The sequence below is a fragment of the Pan paniscus genome, chromosome 13 (genome assembly GCF_029289425.2).
Source record: "Pan paniscus chromosome 13, NHGRI_mPanPan1-v2.0_pri, whole genome shotgun sequence".
In the NCBI taxonomy this organism is placed as follows: Eukaryota; Metazoa; Chordata; class Mammalia; order Primates; family Hominidae; genus Pan; species Pan paniscus.
Genome location: NC_073262.2, coordinates 76668089 through 76695342, shown reverse-complemented (window position 1 = coordinate 76695342; position 27254 = coordinate 76668089). Strand labels below are relative to the sequence as shown.

Here is a 27254-nt window from a genome sequence, read left to right as displayed (position 1 = left end):
ATGCTTCCTCTTGCTTCTCTATCTTCAAATCTGTGCAGTGGCAACACTGAAATTCCAAAGGAGTAAAAAGTACGAAGACCTTTGCCTGGTACATCAAGAATGTGGACAAATTTAGAACTGGAGCCTTGTGTTACAATTGCAAGTCAAACTCCAAGAGGGGGTAACCAGCCCATTAGCGCAGGAACCTGGAAACTGACTTTTCTGCTATCTCTCCAAACACACACACACATACATGCGTGCACACTCTCACATACACACATTCATTGGGCCCTTGAAAGATCAAGGCCAACTGCAAAGCACCCATTCCCCAAGACTCCTAATTTATATTGGGAACTAGCTATAAAGCTCCCCTTGGCCCCCAATCTTCCCTTGCAATGATAAAGAGCATGTCACATCACACTAAATGTGACACTTAATCAAAACCCATCTTCTTTAACAAACCCTTAACCTCCAGCACACGAGAGTCACCAAGGCCAAGGGACGAGACGGGGAGCCGACTCAGGTGGCACATGCTTTGATTAAGATGATACAGATTTCCTTTTATTTCACTTTTATCAGAGTTGTAAAATTCCGAATCTGTCCCCTTTTTGATTTGACAACAGCACATTTCAATAGAGGTTGACACCAAAAAAAAGACCACGACTTGTTCTCTCTTCAACCGGGAGTAGGTGATAATTTCTCTGAATCCTCTTCAGTAATGATCGTCAGAGCTTCTGATCTTCCCATAAGCAAGTTTTGCAAGGAACATGGTTAAACTGAAGCACAAACCTGGCTGGCATCTGGTCCCTTTCTTAACTGGTATCTAAATACCCTTAATCTATAGGCCCTGAAAAAGACCTCCCCTTCTCTGCCTCCTACCTTGGGTCTTTATTTCTGAGACTTAAATCCTCAAGTGAATTCTTTTGCCAGATTTCTGGGGCAGGAAATTTACTTGCCTGCCACACAGTTACTTTAGGCCTTCTAGGGGCTCCGGCAATTGTCCATTTCTATCGCATGGGCCATCGCTTTCCTCATGACCTATTTAGGACTTTGTTTCTAAATTATTTAATCATTGGCTAAATTAGATAATTTACTACAGAGTTATTGAATCCTAGTTATGAATGAGATACTTGTAATAGGAGGGAAGACATTTCTGGTTTCAGAAACTTTTGGTCTTGAAATAAAATACAATAATGGTAATACAAGGTAGAATGGGACAAGTGGCTACAAAAACTCCAAAGCATAGGCAGTTGATGCTTTCAGTAAGTATTGAGCATCTACTGTGAGCCAGCCCCTGTTCTAGACACTGGGATACAGCAATGTACAGAACGGACAATGTTCCTGCCTGCAAGGTGCTTACATTCTGTGTGGGGCTGGACAACATTTTCGACTTCTATATATTTGGCTTATGAACAACCCACACTTTCAAACTTTGTACTTTACCCCTCTTCAATCACCTTCTGCAGGTTGAATTTGGACTTTCGAGTGCCCATGGACAAGCAAAACTTCTCAGTTGTCTCGTGACAGCACACCAGTGGGACTACGCTCAGTTTCTGCAGTGTCAGCCCTCTGTTCTGTGGTGTCAATAGCCTTATTGCTCACCAAAAAACGAGCAGAAATTTTAAAACTGAAAGTGTGGGTGCTATTGGCAAGACTTTTAGTTGTTTTTAACTTCTTACAATTGAGACGAAGATAGAAATCATTAGGAAGGAAAAAGAGCAAAATTAGACAGCCCATTTAAAATACTGTAAGGATATTAAATATTGAGCCAAACAGATAAAGTATAATTAAGATTTTAAAAAATGGTTTTTCATTTATGAAAGAGCAGTCTTTTCTTATGACATATTGGCAATCACTCCATTAGATTCTCAGCAACAGCATTCTTTACCTCTATGCGTGAGGCCTTCCTTTCCATGCCGGAGGGCTGGGTGCTGTGGTCAGTACCAAGAAAGGGCCAAGACATGGCCCAGTCCATCAGGAACTTACCTGTTACTCATGGACATAAAGGAAAATAGAATAGCTGGCATATTTCAATGCAGAGGGGGAAAGGGCATTTTCTAAAAAAAAAAAAAAAAAAAAAAGCCTATGTTACCGGCCAGAAAGAGGAGATAAGAAAACTGCAAAGAAGCTCATCCTTCCCAGGATCAGGATAAGCCTAAAGGTCACAGACCAACCTAGAATGGGGAGATGAAAGTTGGTGCCAGGGCCAGGCCCTGCTTTAACTCTTCTAACAGGAGGCCTCTCCATTGCCCCTGATGGACAGTCTTTATCCTGCCCTTCTCTGTACCTGGTGTTTAGCAAGTGGACTGGTATAGGATTATTCCTGGATTCAAGTCCTGAATAAGTCAGGGCAGGATGACAGCGGCACACTGATGGGACAGTGTAGAAATGTGAGGGGTGAGGGCAGCAGGAGCAATCCGAAGCTGTGATAACAGGAACTTTACTGAGTCCTGACTCTGTGGCATATGGTCTGTGTCCTACTTTCCTTCACACAGGCCCCTGAACCGCTCCTGCAGCAATGCAACCTGTGCAGGAGGAAGCCACAGCCCTAACAGCTGCTGAGATCTGGGATTCTGTGAGAAGCTCCCTTCCCATTTCTTGCCAGGCAGAGGGGGCTCAGGGTGGAACTGCAACCCCTGGTCAAAGTTTGTAGGATTAGCTGACAAGTAGGGTAAAAAAAAAAAATACATACATAAATAGATAAATAAGTAGATATTAACGAAAAATGTTTAAGCTTCCAGGAGTCATTGTTGACTGCCCTTGCTTGTCACTTTCCTGCTATACCTGAGAGCTGACACCTGGGAGGATTAAGGACCAAAATACAGAATCGAGTAATCAATGTGTAAATTTACACGTGCATAAACAGGTGCATAGGTGTGTATTTGGTTCTCCTCTGTGAGTTTTTGTGATAAAATTGTCCATATTTTATTTATTTATTTACTACTCCTTGCACAGCCGGGCTACCCCATAGGCAATGCGCCCAGAGGAGCCTATATTTTAAACTCTTTATTATAAAAAAATGTTCAACGTGCATGAAAGTGGAGGGAATAGGCTGGGTGCAGTGACTCACACCTGTAATCCCAGCACTTTGGGAGGCAGAGATGGGTGGATCACCTGAGGTCAGGAGTTCAAGACCAGCCTGGCCAACATGGTGAAACCCTGTCTCTACTAAAAATACAAAAATTAGCCAGGCGTGGTGGCGGGCACCTGTAGTCCCAGCTACTCGGGAGCATGAGGCAGGAGAATCGCTTGAACACAGGAGGCGGAGGTTGCAGTGAGCTGAGATTGCACCACTGCACTCCAGCCTGGGTGACAGAGTGAAACTCTGTCCCCCCAAAAAAACAAAAAACAAAAAGTGGAGAGAATAGTATAAAAGAATCCCATCCAGCCATCATCTAGATTTAACCATTAACACCTTAGCATGTTTGGTTCATCTTTTGTTTTTTTCTTTGTATTTAAAAACAAACTCCAGACATTATATTTCACCCTTAAATACTTTAATATACACCATTTAAAAGATAAGCATGTTTTCTTCTATAACTACCACACCATTATCGCACATATCAAAATTAACAATAATTCTTTGCTATTTTCTGCTACGCAGTCCCAATTCAAATCTTCCTGATTATCCCCAAATCTCCTCTTCCAGTTGGTTTGTTTGAATCAGGATCCAAACAGGGCCCACACATTGCATTTGGTTGTTACGTGGCTTCGGTCTCTTTAAGCCAGAGGGCCATTTTGAACTATTAAGGAAGGGGTTGCTCTCACCCACCCATCCCTCTGACCTGGGCCCCAGTGAATTTCTCCAGGTGCGCCCTGAGGCCCCTCCCTAGCAGTCCAGGCAGCCAGAGCAGTGTGACTAAGGTCTGGAGGAATGAGCCTTGCCATGGAAAAACCAGAAACTCACAGATTTTCAAAATTCCAGGCAAGATAACATGACGCACGGGAAAATGTATGATGTAGTTTCTGTCCTCTGGCCCCCGACGAGAATAAAGCTTCCACCAGGCTGGAGGGAGAGAGAGGAGGGCCCACAGGACAGAGGGAGCGAGAAGGAACGCACTCCGCACGCGCTGGGCCCAGGCAAACGGGCTCCATGGAAGAAGCACAGACTTGTGCTGAGGAGTTGGGCGTCGCCCTCACCAGGGTCCTCTGGTGAGCCTCTCCCCTTGACGGTCTCCTTTTGTTTGTGCAGTGGGAAGGATGCCTATCTCTGCCCAGAGAACATTGCAGTCAGAGGCCCACTTTGCCCTGGGAAGGCCCCTTCATGAGAGCTAGGCCCTGGCTGCCCACAGGGTTGGTGGTGCATGGAAGGAAGCCTCTGCAACCCACCCCAGCCTGGCCAGCAGCGTCTCTGTGCATCAGAGCGGGGGCTCACCAGCACCCCGTGCTCCCTCCGAGAGTTCAGCCACGTGCTCGGCTGGTTTCCCCACATTAGAAACATTGATCAAAGAACAGCATTTCTTCTGCGACAGGAGGGAGTGCCTGGGGCCTGAGCTGTGTCCCCTACACCGTATTCCGGCTCACACTGTGCCCTGGGCCTCTAGGCTCAGAACGAGCCGTGTTGGTGACCCCGGAAGAGCGGCCTCCTGGGCCCTGGCTGCGGAGGCGACAGGCTGAGCCGGCGCTTGGAGGCCGCTGCGCTCTGGGGCCTCGCCTTCCGGAGCCTGGCCGGCGTTCCCGGTTGCATCTGCGTGGAAACTTGTCCCCGAGGAGCACTTTTGGGGAGACATTCATCTTCCTTGACGGCCCAGTCAGTGCTCTTTGGGGTTTTGCCCTCTCTTACTGGCTTTGGTGGCGGCGGTGCAGAGAGAGGCCTCCCCCGGACCCCGAGGCGCTGGTGCCCCGCGCTAGTGGGGCCTCCACAGGCGCACACGGCCCCGGCAGCTGGCAATCTGGCCTGCATCTGATCAATTTTATCTGCAAAGCATTCAGAAAATTTCTCCCCCGAAGAACACGTTGACCCTCTTAAGCGGGGAATGCAATGTGGGTCGCCTGCTGGAGGACGCCCTCGATTTTGATGAGGCTTGTGCAGGGACCCGCGATAAGCTTCAGAACGCGAGCCAAGCGGGTGGGGACAAGGCTCCTCCGGGGAGCTCCGCATCGTCCCCGGCCTTCCATTCGCGGTGTTTACCAATTGTGAAAGCAAATCCAGCTGTTGGGAGGAATTGCTTCCAGATGACATGATGGGAAAGGAAAACACACTTCATAAAAAAGCTGCTGAATAAAAACCAGAACATGTCCGCTCTGTGGGCCAGGATTGCATAGGGGCTGTTTCCTGAGGTTGTGCAATAGGCCAGCTCCTGGGGTAAGGAACAAGAACAGTGCAAATGTTCCCCCTGCCAGAGTCAGGAGACCAGAGCTGGGACTGGACGTGGCAGAACTTGGGGAAAATTAGTTGACCTTGCTGGGCCACCGTATTTTTCTCGTTCTCAAGAACGGCTTCCCACCTTCCCTGGAGATCCCTGTGAAAGCCACAGAGAAGGTTTTCTGTGTGTTGAACTGCGTGGGTGAGAGAAACCACGAGAAAGCAAGGACATCTTCTTTTGAAAATGGGATGCATTTCTCAGCCCCCCAGCGCAGAATTTGCTGTGTTGGCTTTCTCAACGATTTTAGAAGCTCTCTAACGAGCTGGAATTAAAGTGTCCCTTTACTAATTTGGTTTTACAGGTCACTGGATAAACCTACTTAGGCGGTTTGGAAGAGGATTAGGACATTTGTGGCTCTTCCAAGTTGACTTTCCAGGCAGGGTCAGTCAGCAGCTGGAGACTCCCCTGGCTCGGGGCCAGCGCTTTTATAAAGCTGCAAGTTTTTAAGGGCCTGGTGAGCACAGTTATCCAAGAAACAAAGTTTGCAGCGAAATTAAAATGCAAATGTCCCAAAGCAAGGCACACATTCCCGAGCTTGCCTGCCCAGAGACAAGCCAGAAAACTCAGCAGCCCAGTTCCCTAGGGTGAGGGAAACAGCTAAAGTGATTTAGTTACTTTCCCTGCCTCAGCCTTGAGCAACTTTCTTAACCCCTATTGGGGCGGAATAGACTTGAATAGCTAGGAAATTGCCTAAGTGCAGGAGATCCCCTTAGAGAGGAGGCTGTAGCCATTAGCCACAGGTAGCTCTGTAGATTATCATTTAAAATTCAGTGTTTCAGTCTCACTAGCCACATTTCGTGCTAGTGACTGCCACATGCAGGAGTGACTGCCACATGAGACACTGCGGATCAAATGAGCATTCACTCATTCATTTCACAAGTTAAATTTATGGAGTGACTCGGCAGTGACAATGAGCAAAGCATATAAAATCTCTGCCCTCGTGGAGTTTCTGTTCTAAAGGGGAAGGTGAACACTAAAGAAACACCATGTGTGAGTCACTTTTTTTTCTGTCCATTGCAGTCCCGGGGCGAAACCGATGACGTACTCAATTGAGTAACTGAGAAGTGTTTAATAATGGGAGGATTTACTAAGATGTGGGCAGAGATCAGGGAAACAAGGCATAGTGCAGTCCTCACCGCAGGAACCATCACCGTGGCCAGGCCTGCAGGGGCAAGCACAGCTCCAGTTCCCAGCCAGGGCACCCGTGAGAAGAGCCAGGGAGGGGCTGCCTGACAAGAGCAACGCCCCTGCAAGAGAGGCGGCCCTGGAGGCAAACTGGTGGGGGAGGGGCCTAAGTGCTCTCAGCCCACTCCCCTCCCTGGCCTCTCACTGGCCCAGCCCCAGGGAAGCCAGAGGCCGGGTGGAGAGGAGTGGAGGGGAGTACCTGGCAAAATCATGCAGTCTAGGAAACCCAGCAGGGTGGGAGTAGAGTTTGGAGTAGAGGGGTCCTGGGGGGAGGGCAACTAGGAAAAGAAATGGCCCGAAGCACCGGGGCTGTCTCACCGCCATCCTCCCCACCCCTCCTTCTCCTGTCTTCCTATGACCTTCTGTCCCCTTCCCCAGGCCCTTCTGTCGTCTCTGTGGCTCTGCTTTCTGCCACATGTCACATTCTCTCTCTGGGCACCCTCACAAGTGCCTTGGAGCCAAACCAGGGCCGCTCTGCTGAAACTGTCTCTGTGCTCTGTTTACCTAGGAGCATAGACAGGAATGTTTTTTTGTTTTTTATGTTAAATAGACTTTACTTTTTAGAATAGTTTTAATTTTACAGAAAAACTGAGAACATTGCAGAGAGAGTTCCTATATACCCCACCCCAGCTTCCACTATTATTATTATTGTTTTTCAGACAGTCTCACTCTGTTGCCCAGGCTGGAGTGCAGTGGCGTGATCTCGGCTCGCTGCAACCTCCCCCTCCTGGGTTCAAGCAATTCTCCTGCCTCAGTCTCCTGAGTAGATAGGAATACAGGCACCCGCCACCACGCCTGGCTAATTTTTTGTATTTTTAGTAGAGACAGGGTTTTTGCCACGTTGGCCAGGCTGGTCTTGAACTCCTGATCTCAAGTGATCCATCCGCCTCAGCCTCCCAAAGTGCTGGTATTACAGGGGTGAGCCACCACACCTGGCCCAGTTTCCCCTATTACTAAATATCTCACATGAGCATGGTATGTGTTAGTTTATACCACCAACTGGACCTGTCTCCTTGCCTACTCTGCCGCTTCCTAACTCTGCTGCCTGTTTTCTCTAATTCTCTTCCAGGTCTTCAGAAACTAACAGAGAAAAATCATAGAACTGTGGTGAGTGAGTCCAGTCTAGTGAGACAACAAAGGAAGCATTGCATAGTTACAAAGCAATCAACAAAGGCAAGGTAATTTCAACAGCCTCCTACCTAAAGCACAGGGGCTTAGGTAGGAGGCTGTGCTTTAGGTAGGAGGCTGTTGAAACTTTTCTTTCTTTTGAGAGAAGATCTCGTTCTGTCTCTCAGGTTGGAGTGCAGTGATGTGATCATAGCTCACTGCAGCCTCCAGGGCTCAAGTGATCCTCCCACCTCAGCTCCAAGTAGCTGGGACTACAAGTGCACTCCACCATGCCTGGCTAATTTTTAAATTTTTTTTTTTTTTTTTGTACAGATGGGTCTCACTTTGTTGCCCAGGCTGCTCTTGAACTCCTGAGCTCAAGTGATCCTCCCGCCACAGCCTCTCACAGTGTTGCGATTAGAGGCATGAGCCACTGAACCTCGCCTCTGGTCTCTCAACTTCTGAGCATTCCCCTCCACAAAGTCATCCCAGAGCATTCCCTTATACCCTTCACTCAGCTTCACCTAAAGGTAATATCTTACATAACCATGGTATAGTTATCAAAACTGAGAGATTAACATTAATACAGAATTATCAGCTAAACTACAGACTTCATTCAGATTTCACCAATTTCCCCACTCATCCTTTTTTTCTGTCCTAGAATCCAATCCAGGGTCTCACATTGTATTGAGTTGTCCCGTCTCCTTAGTCTTCACCAATATGTGATGGTTTTAAAGGCTTTCTTTGTTTTTCGTGACCTTGACACTTTTAAAAGTTACGGTCAGGTATACTGTAGGATGTCTTTCAGTTTGAGATTGACTAACATTTTCTTATGAATTTTGGGGAAGAATATCACTAGGGGAAGTGCCTTTCTCATGACATCATATTGGGGGTACATGGTATCAGCCTGAAAGATTACAGGTGACGTTAAGCTTGATCACTTGGTTAAGGAGGTGTCTGCCAGGTTTTGCCTCTATGAAGTTACTAATTTTCTTTTTCAATACTCCATTTGTTAGAAGTAAGTCACTAAGTCCAGCCCATACTCAAGGGGAAAGGAATTAAGCTCCTTTTCTAGAGAAAGGAGTATCAAAGAATTTGTGGACATACGTTAAAACCACCACAGTGACTTATTAATGTTTTTGGGTAGATACTTTGAGGCTATACAAAGATTCTATTTCTGCTTAAAGTTTCACCCACTAATTTTAGCATTCATCAGTGAATCTTAGCTGCAGCAGTTATTCCTGTGGTGTTCAAATGGTGATTTTCTACTTCCCTCGTGCCTTCTACCTTTATCATTGGGAATCCTGTAAGGACAGTTTCTCTCTTCTACTCATTTATTCATTCAATCATTTCTTTATATCAGTATGCACTATGGAGATTTATTTTATTCTTTGGGTTAGAATCCAGTACTGTTTTTTTAATTGCTCAATTGGTTTCTGTTTATGACTCTGCAAACTTTTTGGGCTTGCTCCTGTGTCCTTTTTGACATGACTTCCTCCTTTTTTGCATTTTGCTCTGTTTGGTGTTTGTTTTGAGCACTCCTTTACTTTCTGTCAAATGCTCCAGGCTCACTGTGTATTTTCTGCCCCAGCTGCCCCAGCCCTATAATGCACCCTTTCACAGAGGGCCTCTCAGTGCATTGCAGACTTCCCTGCTGATATGCTAGTGACTTTAGTTAGGATCTGCTGCTCTGCCAGGATCAGAATCCTTTCCTTACCAGCACAGCTCTCACAGTGGTAAAGAGTCTGACAGGCCCATTGTCCCTGCCCTGGCACGTAGGAGGTATGTGACTTTGGGCAAGTTATTCTATGTCAGCCTAAGCGTTCTCGTCTGTAAAATGGGAAATGACAATCCTCCTTCCTTATGGGGTTCTTGTGAGGATTAAGTGCATGTGAAGCAGGTCACATGCCTGTCATAAGTATCTAATAAGTGTTGATGATAATGAAGATACAACTGCTTCTGCTCCGGGTGATTGGTTTTAAGGGCCTGGACTCTGGAGGCAGACTGCTTGGTTCTGCAATCTTAGTAAAACTCCCCGTGCCTGTTTCTCATCTGTAAAATGGGGATAATCGCATAGAGTTTTTGGAGGATTAAATGAGTCAATATACACAAAGCACTTGGAACGGTAGATACTTTGTAGGGTCTAGCGTATAGGAAGCACTTGTTAACTGTTAGCTATTACTGTTTTTGTTATTATTATTATTATTATTATTGAGATGGAGTCTCACTCTGTTGCCCAGGCTGAGTCCAGTGGCATGATCTCACCTCACTGCAACCTCCGCCTCCCGGGTTCAAGTGATTCTCCTACCTCAGCCTCTGAAGTAGCTGGGATTACAAGCATGCACCACCACACCTGGCTAATTTTTGTATTTTTAGTAGAGATGGGGTTTCACTATGGTGGCCAGGCTAGTCTCGGACTCCTGTCCTCAAGGGGTCTGCCCACCTCAGCCTCCCAAAGTGCTGGGATTGCAGGCGTGAGCCACCATGCCAGGCTTGTGATCATTATTCTTGCAGGCTAAATCTCTGGCTCCTTTGGTGTTATCCTACCCTTGGTTGGTGGGCCAAGCAGTATGGTAGAATATTTATCTAGTTTAGGAAACTATGACATTTAAAGGTAATAGATTGTTCAGATCATATATCCTTTCTCCTGAGGAGGAAGGAGAACAGCCAAATTCAAATTCATAACTAGTTAGATCGCCATGATGTGCTGCTGACATTTTCTCCTCTGAGGTGTTGACAAATGGCTGTGACGGAATTACTCAATTCACATTTGTCTCGCACTGATGCATGAGGCCCAAACGGCCAGCAGCTTTGGGGAAACTCTTTGTAAATCCATCACATCTGGCCATTAAAAAATGATAACTATGATCAGCCAATGCTGAGGGACCCATTTTGTGGAAAAAAGAAATGGAACCAACACAGTTAGTGACACAATAATTAGGACGCAGGGGAGACTGCTGACAATTTGGAGATGTTTTCTTGGAGAAAATATCAAATGACTTACAATTTGCAGGACATTAATAGATAATTAAGTTGGCAATTTGTTGCTGCAGGGTGACAGTTGTGGCCTCTCCTCTGTGCACAAAGAGTCAAGCACCCAAAGGCAATTCCTGCTCTCTCTTAATTGCAGGAGAGAGTGTCATGAAAACTCTTTCCCTCCCGGGAATGTTGGGATTTTCTTTGATTTTCTTTTTCTTTCTTTCTTTTTTTTTTTTTTTTTTTTTTTTTTTTTTTTGAGACAGAGTCTTGCTCTGTCACTGAGACTGGAGTGCAGTGGTATGACCATGGCTCACCGCAGCCTCGACTTCCTGGGCTCAAGCGATCCCCCCAACCTCAGCCTCCTGAGTAGCTGGGACCACACCTGGCTAATTTTTTTTTTTTTTTAATTGCACATACAGAGTCTCCCTATGTTGCCCAGACTGGTCTTGAACTCCTGGGCTCACACAATCCTCCTGCCTCAGCCTCCCAAAGTGCTGGGATTACCAGTGTGAGCCACCGTGTCTGACTGGGATTTTCTTATTATTGGTGTGAAAATGCAGCCAAAGCTGCCCTCAAGGAAGAGTGTGGAGGGGAACTGAGGTGAAGGAAGGTCCTCCGGGCTCAGGAGCAGAGTCCCTTTCCCTCTTTCATCTCACTCTCCTCTGCCTTCCTTATCCCCACTGTGCCCTCCCTCCTGGAAGCTGATTTGAGCTGTTCATTTGACAAACGTTTCCCTGAACAACCCTCAGGTTTTGCTTTATCCACAAACCATATGGGTTATTATTCGTTTAACATTTTTCTTTTAATAAATTCACTTCAAAACATGAATGCCCAATTTCACTTCCTCCTGAACAATGATATCCATGGAGCTACAGGGCTCTGATGACACTGAGAAATGCCACTTGACCTTTGTCAGTGGCTGCATGGGGTCTCCTCTCTCTATTTGGAAAAATCCACTGTGACCTGGCTGGGAACAGGAACAGAATGGACAAGGGCCTATAGGAGAAAACCAAGCTCTTGGTTTTCTCCAAAATAAGACAATGACACTGGTGGCAAGCGCTTCTAACACTAAGGGACATGTCTGTTCCCACTGACAAACATTAGGATTCCCGATGTCCAAGAGGATGGAAGCCAAGGTGGCTGGGGAAAGAAGGGATGGAGGTTGTTAAACGACGCAAGATTCTGTGGGGTGGAGGCAGGTAAGTGGAGGCAGGAGGCCAGTGATGTTACTACTGACTGCATGGTCCAGATGAGGGATGAACTAAACCAAAGTAGTTTGTGGAAGCAAAGAGGAGATAACGGACTACCTAGATCAAACTTGATGGCTGACCCGATGTGGGGGATGTAAGAAGAAGAGGAGCTTATGACTCCTGGGTTTCTAACACAAGTAACAGATATCATAAACAAAGATAGGAATGGGGAGGAAGAGTGGATTTGGAGTCCAGCTGATGCATTCTGCTATTCACATGAAGAGTTGGAGGGATCTGTGGGATACCCTTTTGGAGATGTCTAGTCTTTGAAGACCGTGACCTAGAGTTCAGGACAGATGGATGGGCTTGAGAAACAGATCTGAGTCCCAGTGTCCATGTGATAAAAAGAAGCTGTGGGCACCTGTAATCCCAGCACTTTGGGAGGCCAAGGCAGGCAGATCACTTGAGGTCGGAAGTTTGAGACCAGTCTGGCCAACATGGTGAAACCCTGACTCTACTACAAATACAAAGATGGCCGGGCATGGTGATTTACGCCTGCAGTCTCAGCTACTCAGGAGGCCGAGGCTGTAGAATCGCTTGAACCTGGGAGGCAGTTGCAGTGAGCCGAGATCACGCCACTGCACTCCAGCCTGGGTGACAGAATGAGACTGTCTAAAAAAAAAAAAAAAAGAAGCAGCAGCTGTGGGTATGGATGACCTCATCCAGGAAGAAGAGACAGAAAGCAAGCATTAGTTGTTTTTTTTTTTTTCCCAACAAAACAAGGTGCATTTTTTATTATGGTAAAATCCATATACTATAAAATTCACCATTCTAATCATTTTAAAGTATATAATTCAGTGGCATTTAGCACATTCCTAATGATGTACAATCATCACCACTGTATAATCTGTGAACATTTTAATCACCCCCACAGAAAACTCTGCACTAGTTAAACACCCTCTCTGCACCCCCAGACCCTAGCAATTAGTAATCTGCTTTCTGTCTATAAGGATTTTCCTTTTCTGGACATTTCACGTATATGGAATGATACAACATGTGGCCTTTTGTGTCTGACATTTTTCATTTAGCATAATGTTTTTAAGGTCCACCCATGTTGTAGCATATATTTTTAGTTCATTCCTTTTTATGGCTGAAGAATACTCAATTATATAGATATAACACAATTTGTTTATCCATTCATCAGCTGATGGATAATTAGGTTGTTTCCAAGGGATTCACTTTTTTATTGATGCATAATAGATGTATATTGTTTCGAGGTGAAACAACTTATTACATGTGATAATTTATTACATTCATATAATTTGTAAAGATTGGATCCATGTACTTGGGATGTCCATCTCCTTAAATATTTCCCTTTTCTTTCTGCTAGCACTTTATTTATTTATTTATTTTTTGAAACGGAGTTTTTTTTGCTCTTGTTGCCCAGGCTGGAGTGCAATGGCGTGATCTCGGCTCACTGCAACCTCTGCCTCCCAGGTTCAAGCAATTCTCCTGCCTCAGCCTCCCAAGTAGCTGGGATTACAGGCATGTGCCACCACGCCTGGCTAATTTTGTATTTTTAGTAGAGTCGGGGTTTCTCCATATTGGTCAGGCTGGTCTCAAACCCCCAACCTCAGGTGATCCGCCTGCCTCGGCCTCCCAAAGTGCTGGGATTACAGGTGTGAGCCAACATGCCAGCCTTTTTTTTTTTTTTTTTTTTTTTCTGAGATGGAGTTTCGCTCGTTGCCCAGGCTGGAGTGCAGTGGCATGATCTCAGCTCACTGCAACTTCTGCCTCCCAGGTTCAAGTGATTCTCCCGCCTCAGCCTCCCCAGTAGCTGGGATTACAGGCCTCACCACCACGCCCAGCTAATCTTTGTATTTTTAGTAGAGACAGGGTTTCACATGTTGGCCAGGCTGGTCTTGAACTTCTAACCTCAGGTGATCTGCCTGCCTCGGCCTCCCAAAGTGCTGGGATTACAGGCGTGAGCCACTGTGCCCAGCCTATGTCTTTTCTTTACGCTTATGCTTTTTGAATTCTTATCTATTTTGAAAAACTATAGTCACCAAGATGTAAACTTTTAATAAAGCAAGGAAGGAGAAAGAGGTGACTAAGGAGACTGAGAAAGGGAACTCAGAGAAATAGAAGACACACAGACTCTAAGGGAGAATGTTTCCGAAATGGAGGGTTTGGTAAGCAGTGTCATATGATTCAGAAAAGTTCTGAAAGTTAATCGTTGAGGTTTTGGCCAAAGAGAAGACATTGGTGACCTTATCATAGGAGTTTTTCTGTGGAAAGGTGAGGGCAGAAGCTGGATGGTGAACAGGAGATGTGGTTTGGGGCAGGGAAGGTACTACTTTTATAAGAGATTAGACATGAAAGAGTAGGAGAGGATGAGATATGAATATGGGATAGTAGGAAGCATGTTTACTTGCTGGTCGGGAGAAGCCAGAGAAGAGAAGTTGGAGATTCCAAAGGGGAGAGGCAATGAAGGGCTCTGGGAAGCACATTAGAAGCACCTGGGAATCCCACCCAATTCAATTCAGATCCCTGGGGGTGGGACCCAGGCATCATCGGTGTTTTCTAAAAATGTCCCCAGGTGAAGGTATCAGAGAGTTGGGGGCTGAGAACCACTGAGAAAGACTTGCTGAGGATGACCTTAGAAGGAAGGGCACCTTTATGCTAAGACTAGAGGAAGAATGGCTATAATGCAGGTGAGTTTACAGTGAAAGCCAGAAAGCTGTGGGATTTAAAGTTAATTTTCTCAATGAAGCAGGCTAGGTTATCTGCTGAGAGACAACGATGGGGGTAAATCTCATACGTATTTTACACCCTCTGTCTGTGAAACTAGGATAATAGTACTTTTCATAGCCTGCATGAGTAAGGGCTGTATTAGGGCTTTTTTCCCTCTCCTTCCTTTCCCAAAAAATTCAGCACCTGCCCCCAACAACATGAAAATTAAAATAATTTAATTTTCAGTCTTAACCAAACAAATCAATTACCTACTTTTTCCTCCTTGATATAATCTGAGCCACGTTGCTAGTCAAGCTGCCTGGATAGTATTTGGGTCCTTCTCTGGCATGCCTTCAGCAACTTTACTTCAATCCCTTAAAAGCCAAAACCAAACTATAATTGAGTGACATGTCACTCATTTTGGGCACATGTCATTTGCCCAAAACAAATGCAAAGTGTATTGGTCAGCAATTTAAAGACAGAATTGGCAATGATATAAATATAATATGTGTGCACCCCAGGCTTCCTCCCTAAAACTCAAGTCTTCTGAGAACCCAAAGGGATGGGATCATAAAACAGTATTTTAGCTCCAGCAAACATGTATTAATTGGTTCTTCTCACCATTTCTATTCATTTGCTTTGGAAAATTTAGAATGTTTTGCTACTCAGGTGGAGCCAAGTTTTTTGCTTTTGTTTTTTATGGATAACCTAGGGTACAGCAGTCTGATGACTTAGTCACATGTTACTATAATTGAAACAGTAAGACCCATTCATAGATATGTCAGCACATATTAAACCCATAATAAATATTTTTGGATAATTATGAAGCTTAGAAATTATTTACTTGGCATTTATGCCTCCTTTAGTGATAGCCACTATAGAGGGGTATTTCTCAGTCTTTTTGGATTCTTGTCATATTTTTGAATCAGTTTTGGTGACACAGGGAGGGTAGAAGTTATAAACTGGTAGCTCACAGAATGAGTCCTGATAGTCCTCTCCTAAAAGTTTGAATCAGGTGACAACATTTAAAAATTAGGTGATTTCACACAAGAATTCAGATTGCTGGCTTCTCTTGAAAAAGTGGGCGATGTGGTAACTTGGCCAGGCTGCCAACGATGGGTGCATGCTTCATGGGGCTCCCCCTTCAGACCAGGCCTACCTTCCCCAGTTCTCCACAGCCCCTGCCCCACACCTTTGTGTCTGGTTTCTGGAAGCACTTGAGTTTGAGACCAGACCCCTACGTGAGGCCAACTGCCAGCTGCTCATGGTGAATAGCTAATTATATTGTCATGGTCACTGTTTGTGTTTGTTTCCTCCAATGACACTAGGGCTGGAGTATTACTTGTTTTATGTTGCTTGTGTGTCTATAGCCCTGTTTCTGGCACAAAAACACTCAATGAAAATTTGATGAATGAATCTAGGAGGGTCAATTCTTTGCAAGCATTTGGCAACCCATGAGGAAACTGAAATCGCAGTGTCAGAGCCTCAGGTAGACAGTGCAGAAATACAGAGTAAGAGATTAATCCAGCCTGCCTGTGAGGATAGGCTGGTGTTCACATGCATTTCTTGGCGGGTTAGTCCTGAAATGCTGATCCGATGGCTCTTTTGAATCACAATATGCATACCAAAGGCTATGAGGAATTCTGGAGTAAAACAGCAGCAAATAACTTGTTTTATTTGGTTTAACCAAATGCTTCCTAAATCTTCATCTACCATTTCACTATTTTGACATTCAATCTTTGATTTTCTGACATCTCCTGTTCCCAGATGTACTCAATGGCAAGTTATTTTTTTAATGATGGTGAAATTAAAGTGTCCTGGTTAAGACAATTTTGCAAGAATGTTGTGGCAGTCCCACAGGCCCCTGGGATCTTCCCTAGGGTATTGCTAAAACAGCATTGGGAAACATGGTTTTTTCACTGTGGTCTTGTCGAAAGTCAGGGTTAAACTATTCTTTTTCTTCTTTGGCTGGCCATACATCTCAAGATACAATAGCTTATATTTGTATGGCATTTTATAGTTTACATTATCACATGCATCATCTCAGTTTCTCCTCAAAACAACACGAACTGTAGGGATCATTACTCCATTTTCTTGCTTAAGGCCCTAAGCTAGCCAGAGGCAATGTCTAGATCTAAACTACTCTTTCTTCTAGATGTGCTGCTCTGCTGGTACCTCCAACGGATTTTTTCTTGAACATATTATTTAGCTTTTGGGCCAAATCACAATGTTGGGTGGAAATTTCTACGATTTGGGCGGGTTGTAATCTCTCCCCGCAAAATAAAATACTGATTGCTGTTCTGTAGTGAAGCATGGAAGGTCACCAGGGGAAGGCACTCAGATTGGACCTCCAGGGCTTGGAAGGCACACAGCGACGTCAGATCCCCTTGAAGAGTCCAGGACACAGGCGAGCTGGGGCTGACCTGGGCCTTTTGCTCCTTCACCTACAATCTTTCCCAGTCTCCACTGTGCCTCGGGGCCCCAAGTACCATCTGCGTCCAAACATTTTCTCTAAGGAGTTGGAATCTTGCCTCTTATTTCCCTGTCCTAGAGGAGGAGCCACTCATGTGAAAAGATCACGAGCCGAAAGGGCCTCCTCGGAGCCCGTGGGGGAGCCTTTCACGGGCTGGGCAGAGGCCACTTGCTCAGCTTTGCAGATCCTGGGTCCAGAAGCGCCGGGACGCTGGCGGGCAGAGCTGCGGGGGTCCGAGTTGCACAGCTTCCAGCTCCGGGGAAGGGGAGGAGAGGGGCCTTCACCTCTACGGGTGTCCCCCTTCCCTGAGGGTCGCCGGGGAGAGGAGGAGAAGAGACAGAGGGAGAGTGAAAGAGGGCAGAGAGGGAGAGAAGCAGGACGGGAGAGGGAAGGGGAAATGAGGGAGAGAGAGGGAGGAGGAAGCGAAAGAAAAGGGGACGGGAGGAGGGGCGAGGGGTTGGGAGAGCGGGAGGTTGGGACGGAGCGGGGAGGAGGCGAAGGCCTGGGTACGGGAGGAGAGAGGGCGCGGGACGGGAGGAGGCCGGGCCGGGCCCTGGGAAGTCGCTGGCTGAGGCCGCCGGCAGTTTCTCACGTCGAAGGGCAGCGTGAACCTCGGCTTCTTACTGCGCAGCCGGAGGCACCCGGGGCCAGGAGCGGAAGTCCGAGGGGACCCCACGGCGGAGGAGCGGCAGAGCCCGGGCCCCGCGGAAGAGAGAGGCGGGAGCCTCTCACACGTGGGTTTGCGGCTTCGGAGCGTGGCCGAGCCACGCTTTCGGTAGACGGCAGAGGCCCAGAGTGCGTCCCAGTTCTGAGCTCAGACCTGGAAGGCGGGGTTCAGTGTGACTCATCAGACTCCTCAACCACCGCCTCCAGGGAGCCCCGGGCCTGAAAACTGGGTCTTCATTTCTGTGGGCTCCAAGTTGGAAACTTGCAGAGGAAGATGAGGGAGCTCACTTCTTCCCGGGTGGACGGGGTGTGAACGCGAGCCAGCACCCGTGAAGGGTGAAGGTCCCCGGTTCAGGAAGCCCTCTCCCCAAACCTCTAGCGAGTGGTGGGGTGAAGGGTTAGGCCTATCTGAAAGGCAGGGGGCAGCTTGTCGAAGTTCAGTGGGGCAGGTGGCCCCCAGGGAAGCCCTGTCTTCCAACAGAACAAGTGCTGAGCGTCTTAAAGAATGCACCAGAAGCTGGTGCACTAACTCATGCCTGTAATCCCAGCGCTTTGGGAGGCTGAGGCGGGTGGATCACTTGAGCCCAGGAGTTCGAGACCAGCCTGGGCGACATGGAGAAACCCCGTCTCTACAAAAAATAATTTAACAATTAGCTGGGTGTGGTGGGGCGCGCCTGTGGTCCTAGCTACTCTGGAAGCTGAAGTGGGAGGATCCCTTGAGCTCTGGAGGTCGAGGCTGCAGTGAGATGGTGCCCCTTGCACTCCAGCCTGGGCAGCAGAGTGAGATCCTGTCTCAAAATAATTTTTAAAACTCATACTTTTGTTTCTAGTAACAGTTGATCGGCGGATTCCACTTACTGTGACTATCCAGTCTCCCCTAGGCCTTTGGACGTCTGAAAGGCAGTGTTAAGAGCCCAACTCTGGAGATGGACTTTGGCTCCACCACCAAGTATTAATAGCTCTGTGACTTGGGGCAAGTTACTTAACCTCCCTACACCACGGTTTCCACTGCTGTAAATTGGGGATGATGATAATAACAGCCACCTCACAAGGTTGCCTGGATATTTGATTAAATGAAATAATTAGCGTGGAGTTTATCTAGTCTTACCTGTCAGAGCCAAGAGCCTTCTTTCTCCTAAGCTGACCTTAGTATCTCCCCCTGTCCGCCCCCTTTACTTTGGATCCTAACTCATAAAACGGGATTGCTTGACAGTATGTTTTCTTTGTGTACAGATAGCTTGTTTCTTCAACCTGCATTTTAAGTTCTTTCAACAGTCACTTTTATTTCTATGCACACTTAAAGGCACCAACTTAGTGCATTGCACACAACTTGTGTTCAATAAATTTTTGTTGATTGAATGATAAATAAAACCTCAGTGATACCTAGAAAGAGATTTTTCTAGAAAATTTGAAGGTATAGAAAAGAAAAACTCTTCATAGGGCAGGATGAGTAGAATAAAACTTGAGATATGAAGTCAACTTTGTTAGTTTAGAACCATAAAAATGTATCATGTAGAGTAATCTCAACTATGTAAAGAAAACTGCAAAACAAAACTGGAAGTAAACATGCCAGATTTTATAGTTGATGTCTTAGTGTAGGAGCAGTATGAGTGATTTTTTTTCCCCTCCTGTTTTATACTTTTTAGTCCTTTCCAGCTTTTCCATGGTCAATATGTGTTTCTGAGTTGCTCAGGAAAAGTACTTCAATTATCCATATAATTTAGCCAATCAAAATGATCACATTTTGGATATTTAGAGATGTGATGACCTTGGAGGAAAAAAAAAAATCATGAGAACAAAACAATTGCGTTCCTCTAAGTTTTCCTTCATTTTTTTTTCCCCAGAGCAGCCACCCTTTACTGATTTGTGCCAGAAAATCAATTTGTCAGTTTGAAGTGTAGAGATATTTCCTTTTCAGGGACCAGAATATTTGTCTTTCCTATCTAGGGGACTTCCTTTGAAGTGTCAAGATTCCAGGCAGGGAATCAGCATTGTAGAAGGGTCTTGTACTAAATTCAGAGCCAAGGCAAAGTGAGGCAAATTATCTTAATGATTATTTCAACTAGCTTAGTGAACTTTCACCTTTTCAGTGATTTATTTTATTTATTTATTTATTTTTAGACAGGGACTTGCTCCGTGCAGGCTAGAATGCAGTGGTGCAATCATAGCTCACTGAAGCCTTGAACCTCTGGGCTCAAACGATCCTCCTGCCCCAGCTTCCCAAGTAGCTGGGACTACAGGCATGCATTACCATGCCCAGCTAATATTTTAAATTTTTGGTAGAGATGGGGTCTTGCCCAGGGTGGCCTCGAACTCCTGGCCTCAAGCAATCCTCCTGCCTTGGCCTCCCAAAGCTCTGGGATTACAGACATGAGCCACCGTGCTGGCCTCCTGTGATTTCTTTCTTTCTTTCTTTACTATTATTTTTATTTTTTTCTTTCAAGGCTTTAGGATGTACCAGTGATCTTCTGTTTATATTACTGTAACATAAAAGAAACACACACAACAACTTACAAAGTTATAATTCACTCAACTGGAGTTACCTTCCACTTTTACTGAAAATTAGGACAACACTTCAATTTATCTGTGCATAGAGTCATTCATTCAACAAAAATTTACTAAGTGCCAGGCCATGTGCTGATGCTGGACATGAGAAATAAGACCTGGTCCTTATCTTTCAGAAGTTTAGGGTCTAGTTGATGAACACTCATATACAAACAGTGATATGTAGAAAATTGTCTCAAGGGCTTCGGTAGATCCAGGTAGACAGACTTATAGCAGCTAGTGGGACAAAAATGAGAAGCCAGTTCTAGTTGGGCAGGGAGACAGCAAAGAGGAGGGAGCAGAAAAGAACTTCAGAGACAACCGGTTGTCTGGGCTGATTATGAATCTTTAGCTTATAAGTGGGTAGTATTTCCTGACGTGAGGCTATTGTTTTTTTTTTTGTACTTTGTCGTAATCATGTTGTCTTATATACTGTCTATCTGATTACTTTCTCTGCTACATTAAGGATATGCTTCATGATTCTTTCCATCATTGAGAAATGCAATGAGTTTATAACATTTAAATCCTATTCCATCATAGTCTAAGAACTGACCAAATTTTAAAAATCAATCATTTTATCAGGTAAGTTTGAAATTTGTAAAATACAAAAACCCTAACCTTTTTATTTTTACTTAAAGTGTATAATTGTACATTCATTCCTCAATGATTAGATGTTGGGCTCAGTGTTGGAATCCTCTGATTGAAATTACTCATTGTTTTTCTTGCATTAACCCTGCCCGTGATACAGTGGGTTTATGGTTTCCAGCCTTTGTTTTTCTATAGAGAAGAGTGAGCTTAGACACTTAACAAACAATATGAGTGTGGAGTCTTTTAGGCTTTACACTTTCTTTTCCTAATCTTTTAGTTTTTTAGCCCATAACTAATTTGACAACAATTTTTACTGTTTTTTGTTTTTTTTTTTTAGTAAACTGCCTTTAGTCTTTTCAAAATATTCAACTTCATTTTCATAATTTGTTTTTTTTTTGTTTCATGGTGGACTTTTTTGTACTCATATCTCATTCTTATATGTAATAGGCCTAAAGAAGTTTCAAGACAAATCACTAAGTCTAAACGTAAAACTCAACTGATCTGTGCTGTTTCATTTTAAAAAAGCTGGTCATGACCCAATGAATTTATTTCATCTAGTAAATTGGTATGAAGACCTGCAGTTTGAAAAATACTGTGTTAAAGAGTAGGGTAGTGTTCAGTACACACTGGCATCAGTGGCTATTAGAGAGGAATAGAGAGTGTCTGTTAATGCACTGAATTGTTTAGGTAGTGTTCCATTAAGAGAGTTTCTGCTGTATTAAAATTCTGTTGGATTAAATTTCTGGGTCAACCACTAGGCTTTGGAAATCTCATTGCACTCAAGCTTTGGCTGTTATAGTTTGAGTTTTTCAGATACTGGGCCTGGGCCTAAAGCTCTCAAGCTTAGAGTCCGTGCTAATTGCCTATGAAGTTCACGTTACACATGTAACTGACTATAACTGAGCCATTTTAAGGCCATTTGATTATATCCTTTTCTAAGGATAAAATAAGGAGATTGATTGATTAAATGTCCACGCTAATCTAAGAAAACACTTTTCCTAGTTTATGACAATGTCTGAGGCTTCTAAGAACCTCCACTTAAGTTCTTAGTTAGCTCTGTTTTCTCTGCAAGCACACGGGACTTGAAAGATATTTGATGGAGCCAGAGAAGGATATGGCAAGCAAGAATATTTGTTTAAGTTGAAATCAAGATCTTCCTCCTCCTTAGTAGAGGCTCCCAGATACAAAGGATACTGGGGGCTATCCTGCTAGAAAGCATAGTAGAATCAGGTGAGTGTTTTCCTGGGTTGATAGCTTTATTTACCTTGATCTGTAGGAATAACTCTCAGGAATTTACCTCTTTTCAAAATACCTGTCATTCAGGAAAGATGAGGCCAGAGAAAGGATAGATTATCTGTTGCGAAATGTCTGGGAATCCCTGCCTACAACTCAGGCACCTATATCCCTTTTTAATGAGGGCACACACTATGACTTCTTTCATTTTTGAGGATGTCAGCCCTGGACCCTTAGGTTTGATGTGGAGATGGCTGGGAAGCAGGGCTCGTAAGAGATGTGCACTTAGGCATATTTCTTGGCTCCTCTAGCTGTTTTTCTGAATCTTCTAAGGTGGAACTCCCTCCTGCAGTTATTATAGAGACGACCCAATAATATCAGAGAGAGGAGACAACCAATTCTGCAAACATGCCCTAATGGGGGAGTCATCACAGTTTTGTAGTCCCCAAAACTCATGTCATCAATGTGACCAGAATGACCGGACCCTCAGGGACGGATTCATCTAGCCAGACTTGCTGAAGACTCATGAGCGAACAGAACTCCAGTTCATGATGGAGACATTTATCTCCGGTGACCAAAAAACTCTATGATTGTTCTCCAGGACCCCCATGGCTAAATCCTGGGTACCTGGGGAATCATGCTAGTAACCAGAAAGTTGTTTGGTGATCGCAAGATCACGAAAGAGAAATGTCTAGTGTTATGGGTTGAATTGTGTCCCTTCCAAATTCATATGTTAATGTCCTAACCCCTAGTACCTCAGAATGTGACCTTATTTGGAAATAGACTTGTAGCAGATATAATTACAGCTGACCCTTGAACAATGTGGGCATTAGACATGCTAACCTGCATAGTTAAAAATGCATGTATAACTTCTACTCCCCAAAAACTTAGCTACAAATAGCCTACTGTCAACCCAAAGCCTTACCAATAACAGAAACAGTGGATTAACACATATTTTGTATATTTTATGTATTACATACAATGATCTTACAATAAAGTAAGTTAGAAAGTGTTAAGAAAATCATAAGGAAAATACATTTATAGTACTGTACTGTATTTATTGATACCGTAAGTTTGCATCACCTGTCTACAAGATGAATTGTCTGTCTGAATTGGCAGCAACAGCAACTGCAGACCTCAATCTATAGTGCATATCAAGGAATTCAGCTTTTTGTTGTAAACTCATAACTTTTCTCTGCTTCTTGGGAGCACTTCAAGCATCACTAGTGGCACTTTGCATGGGTCCCATGATGTTATTCAAGGTTTATAGTATTGCACTAAACACGTTGAAAAATATGTGAGAACTGACAGAGATCACTTTTTACTGCAATATGCAATTTACTGGAGAGATGAACTGCTCATGCGGAGATGATGAGCGTCACACGGCATTTTAAGTGGATACTCACAACACTTGAGCTTACCGCAATAACAACAGGAAGTGGCTATGAAATTATTACAGTAGTACAATATTACTACAGTTAATTTTACGCAGTTATGATTTAATACTGCATCTTTACATTTGTTTACATTTCTCTCAACTTTGAATGGCTCCCCATACAATCTGTGTTTTTGTAAGTTTTAATACATTTTAGATTTTTATATTTGTGTATATTTTATGGTAGTGATAAAATAGACTATTATCTACATATATTTTATACATACACTTGTCACAAATTTCCAAAACATTTTCCAATGTATTTATTGAAAAAAAAATCTGGCTAGGCCCAGTGGCTCACTGGCTGTAATCCCAGCACTTTGGGAGGCTGAGGTGGGTGGATCACGAGGTCAGGAGATCGAGACCAGCCTGGCCAACATAGTGAAATTCCATCTCTACTAAAAATACAGAAATTAGCTGAGTGTGGTGGCACGCACCTGTAGTCCCAGCTACTTGGGAGGTTGAGGAAGGAGAATCACTTGAACCTGGGAGGCAGAGGTTGCAGTGAGCCAAGACAGAGCCATTGCACTCCAGCCTGGGTGACAGAGCGAGACTCTGTCTCAAAAAAAAAAACAAAAGAAAAAGAAATCTCTATATAAGTGGAGCCCATGTAGTTCAAACCTGTGTTGTTCAAGGGTCAACTGTAGTTAAAATGAGGCCATGGTGGAGGAGGGTGGGCCCCTAGTCCAATATGACTGGTATCTTTACAAAAAGGGAAAATCTGGACACAGACACATGCAGAGGGAGAACACCATGGGAAGATGAAGACAAAGACTGGGATGATGTGTCCATAAGCTAAGGAATGTCAAAGCCCAGCAGCAAAGCACTGGAATCTAGGGGAGAGGTGTTATGGGACAGATTCTCCCTTACAGGCCTTAGCAGGAACCAGTCCTGCTGCCACCTTCATCTCAGACTTTTGGCTTCTGGAACTGTGAGACAATAAATTGTTTAAACCACCCAGCTTATGGTATTTTGTTACATCAGCCCTAGCAAACTGATACAGATGGTTTTCAGGACTAGTTCACATTGTGGAGCTTGACAAATTACCTTATAACCCTGACTTGTGACCAAATTATTTGTAATCTCTAGATCTAAGTCTTTTTTTTCCTCAGACAGGAGTGGAAAAACACTCCCCAGCCGGGTGCGGTGGCTCACGCCTGGAATCCCAGCACTTTGGAAGGCCAAGGTGTGTGGATTGCTTGAGATCAGGAGTTCGAGACCAGCCTGGCCAACATGATGAAACCTTGTCTCTACTAAAAATACAAAAAATTAGCTGGGAGTGGTGGCAGCCGCCTTTAATCCCAGCTACATGGGAGGCTGAGACAAAAGAATTGCTTGAACCCGGGAGGCAGAGGTTGCAGTGAGCCAAGATTGCGCCGCTGTACTCCAGCCTGGGCAACAAGAGTGAAACTTTATCTCAAAAAAAAAAACCACTCCTCAAATTTTGGTCTCTGGATTTCCTTTTCCTAAATCCAAGATCTTCCTTTTTCTATATCTACATCCTTTTTTTCTGATGTGCAAACTTTTTTTTTCTTTTTGTGGAGAATGGGGCCTTGCTATGTTGCCCAGGCTGGTCTCAAATTCCTGGGCTCAAGAAATCCCGTCTCCCTAAGTGCTGGGATTACAGGCACAAGCCACAGCTCCTGGCCTCTTCTGATGTGCTAATACCACTTATTATATCTCAGTTCTCTTAGTCATATTCCAGTTATGTCTCACAGCACGTCTGTGTCACTCCTGCCAAGGCTTTGCATACAGTCCAGGACTATTTTCAGTTTTAGTGACTAGAAGAATCACCTGGGGGCTGCTGGTTATAAAAAAGAAAGAAAAGCAGACTTATGACCCCTGTCTCTAGAGATTTTGATTTGTAGGCCTGTGGTATCCAAGGTATCTATGATATCTTGGTATCTTGGATACCTGTGGTATCTTGTGTGATCCAAGAATGATCACATTAACTAAGCACCACAGGTACTATTAACCTCCTGGATTATCTGTTGATTCTTACCAGTTTTTTTTCTTGAGCAGAATCCAAATTCCAAGCTCTGGAGACATCAAGCTTGGTCTTACTTTGGAAACACTCCCAGCATTTCGGATTTAGGCATTTCCTCCCTAAGCATACAGAAATAGAGTGGGTGTCCTGAGCCAGTCTCATTCATTCATTCGACAAAACTTTTTGAGTATCTGCTAGACCCTGTTCTAGGGTCAGGGAAATGTCAATAAAACAAATAGACAAAAATCCCTGCATTCTAGCTGGGAAAAACAGTGAGTTAAATCCATAAACATACTAGGTAAGCAGTACTATGGGGAAAAAATAAGCAAGATAGAAGATGTGAGTGTGGGGAACTGCAGGCGTCACAGTGTTTTATTTTTTAATTTCTTTTTGTAAAGATGAGGTCTTGCTTTGTTGCCAAGGCTGGTCTGGAACTCCTGACTCCAGTGATCCTTCTCAGCCTCCCAAAGTACTGAGATTACAGATGTGAGCCACCACCCTGGGCCAGGTTGCAAATTTTAAATGGGGTGTTCTAAGTAGGCCTCACTGAAAAAGTGACTGAAAAGTGAGCAGCGTGGCTCTCTAGAAAAGTGTCTCATGCATAGGAGACAACTAGTGTAAAGTCCCCAGTCAGAGGGTGAACACACCTGGTATGTTTCCCAGGAACAATTTAGAGGCCAGGATGGTTGAATTGGAGTGAGAGAGGGAGAGGGTGGCTGAGCTAAATTCAGAAAGGTTACAAGGGAGCCACATCATACCCTTGGAGGCCATTGCAAGGTCATTGGCTTTTCCTGAGTGAGATGGGGAGCCACTAGAGGGTTTGAGCAGTAACATGCTCTGACTGACTTTTTTTTTTTTTTTTTAGATTCAGAGCGTACCTGTGCAAGTTTGTTACATGGATATATTGTCTAATATTGTGATCTGAGCTAGTGAAACCGTCACCCAGTGAACATTGTACCCAATAGATAATTTTTCAACCCTCACCACCCCCCACCCTCCTCACTATTGGGCTCCCCAGTGTCTGTCGCTTCCAATCTTTATCTGGCTTACATTTTTGAAGTATGACTCAGGCTGCTGTAAGGGGAACAGGTGTGGAAGCAGGGAGACTGTTTAGGAGGTGACCCACTAAGCCGGGTGGGAGACATTGGTAGCTGGCAGTAGGCTAGTAGCAGCTGACTTGAATGTGAGAGAAAAGGCTAACAGACTTGAATGTGAGAGAAAAGAGATGTCAAGGAGGATCCTCTTCAAGATAAACCTTGGAATTCTGGCTTGGAATGCTGAGCAGAAGCATCCCCAAATGATATAGCATATGGCCTGCAGGTTTCTGGCCACCATCCTACACCCAGAAGCAGAGCCAGCCTGACGGTGGAGCCAGTGCTGCATGTGGCAGGGCAGAGTGGCAGAAACTGGTCCTGAGGACAGCGGTGAGCCGCTGGATCGACACCCGAAGCCTGATCTACCTCTGCACTTTCAGTTACATCACCAAGGAGCTCCCTTGGTTATTTTCTGTTACTTGCATCCAAAAGCATGCTCACTGCTATTCTGATCCGGAGTCGCAGAAGTCTCTCAGATGCAGTTTGCCAGAGAAACTTTTGGAAAGACTTTACTCCTACATACACAGTCTTGATGGACTTGGGCAGATAATTGGGAGAATTCCCCAGGTTACCAGGCAGAGTCTCTTGCTCTCTACCTTCCCTTTCCTTCAGTCAGGAGTCTTTCTCTGTACTGGCCTGCCCAGTGTTGGAGGTGGGTGACACAGGCACTCCTGTAGCCACCACAGTTGCAACTG

At 44.8% G+C, this 27254-nt stretch overlaps 1 protein-coding gene and 1 long non-coding RNA gene across 2 annotated transcripts; one reads left to right on the top strand and one right to left on the bottom strand.

Annotated features, from left to right (window-relative positions):
- Positions 1-2040: 2040 nt before the first annotated feature.
- On the bottom strand, positions 2041-5338 carry LOC130541285 (uncharacterized). The gene has a single exon (XM_057301439.2). The coding sequence runs from the start codon at positions 5159-5161 to the stop codon at positions 4526-4528; it is 636 nt and encodes a 211-aa protein (XP_057157422.1). The 5' UTR covers positions 5162-5338; the 3' UTR covers positions 2041-4525.
- Positions 5339-21980: 16642 nt separating this feature from the next.
- LOC134728700 (uncharacterized) lies at positions 21981-26341 on the top strand. The gene is made up of 3 exons (XR_010109397.1): positions 21981-22040; positions 24591-24664; positions 26331-26341. It is a non-coding gene; the product is annotated as an uncharacterized LOC134728700 (long non-coding RNA).
- The last annotated feature ends 913 nt before the right edge of the window (positions 26342-27254 follow it).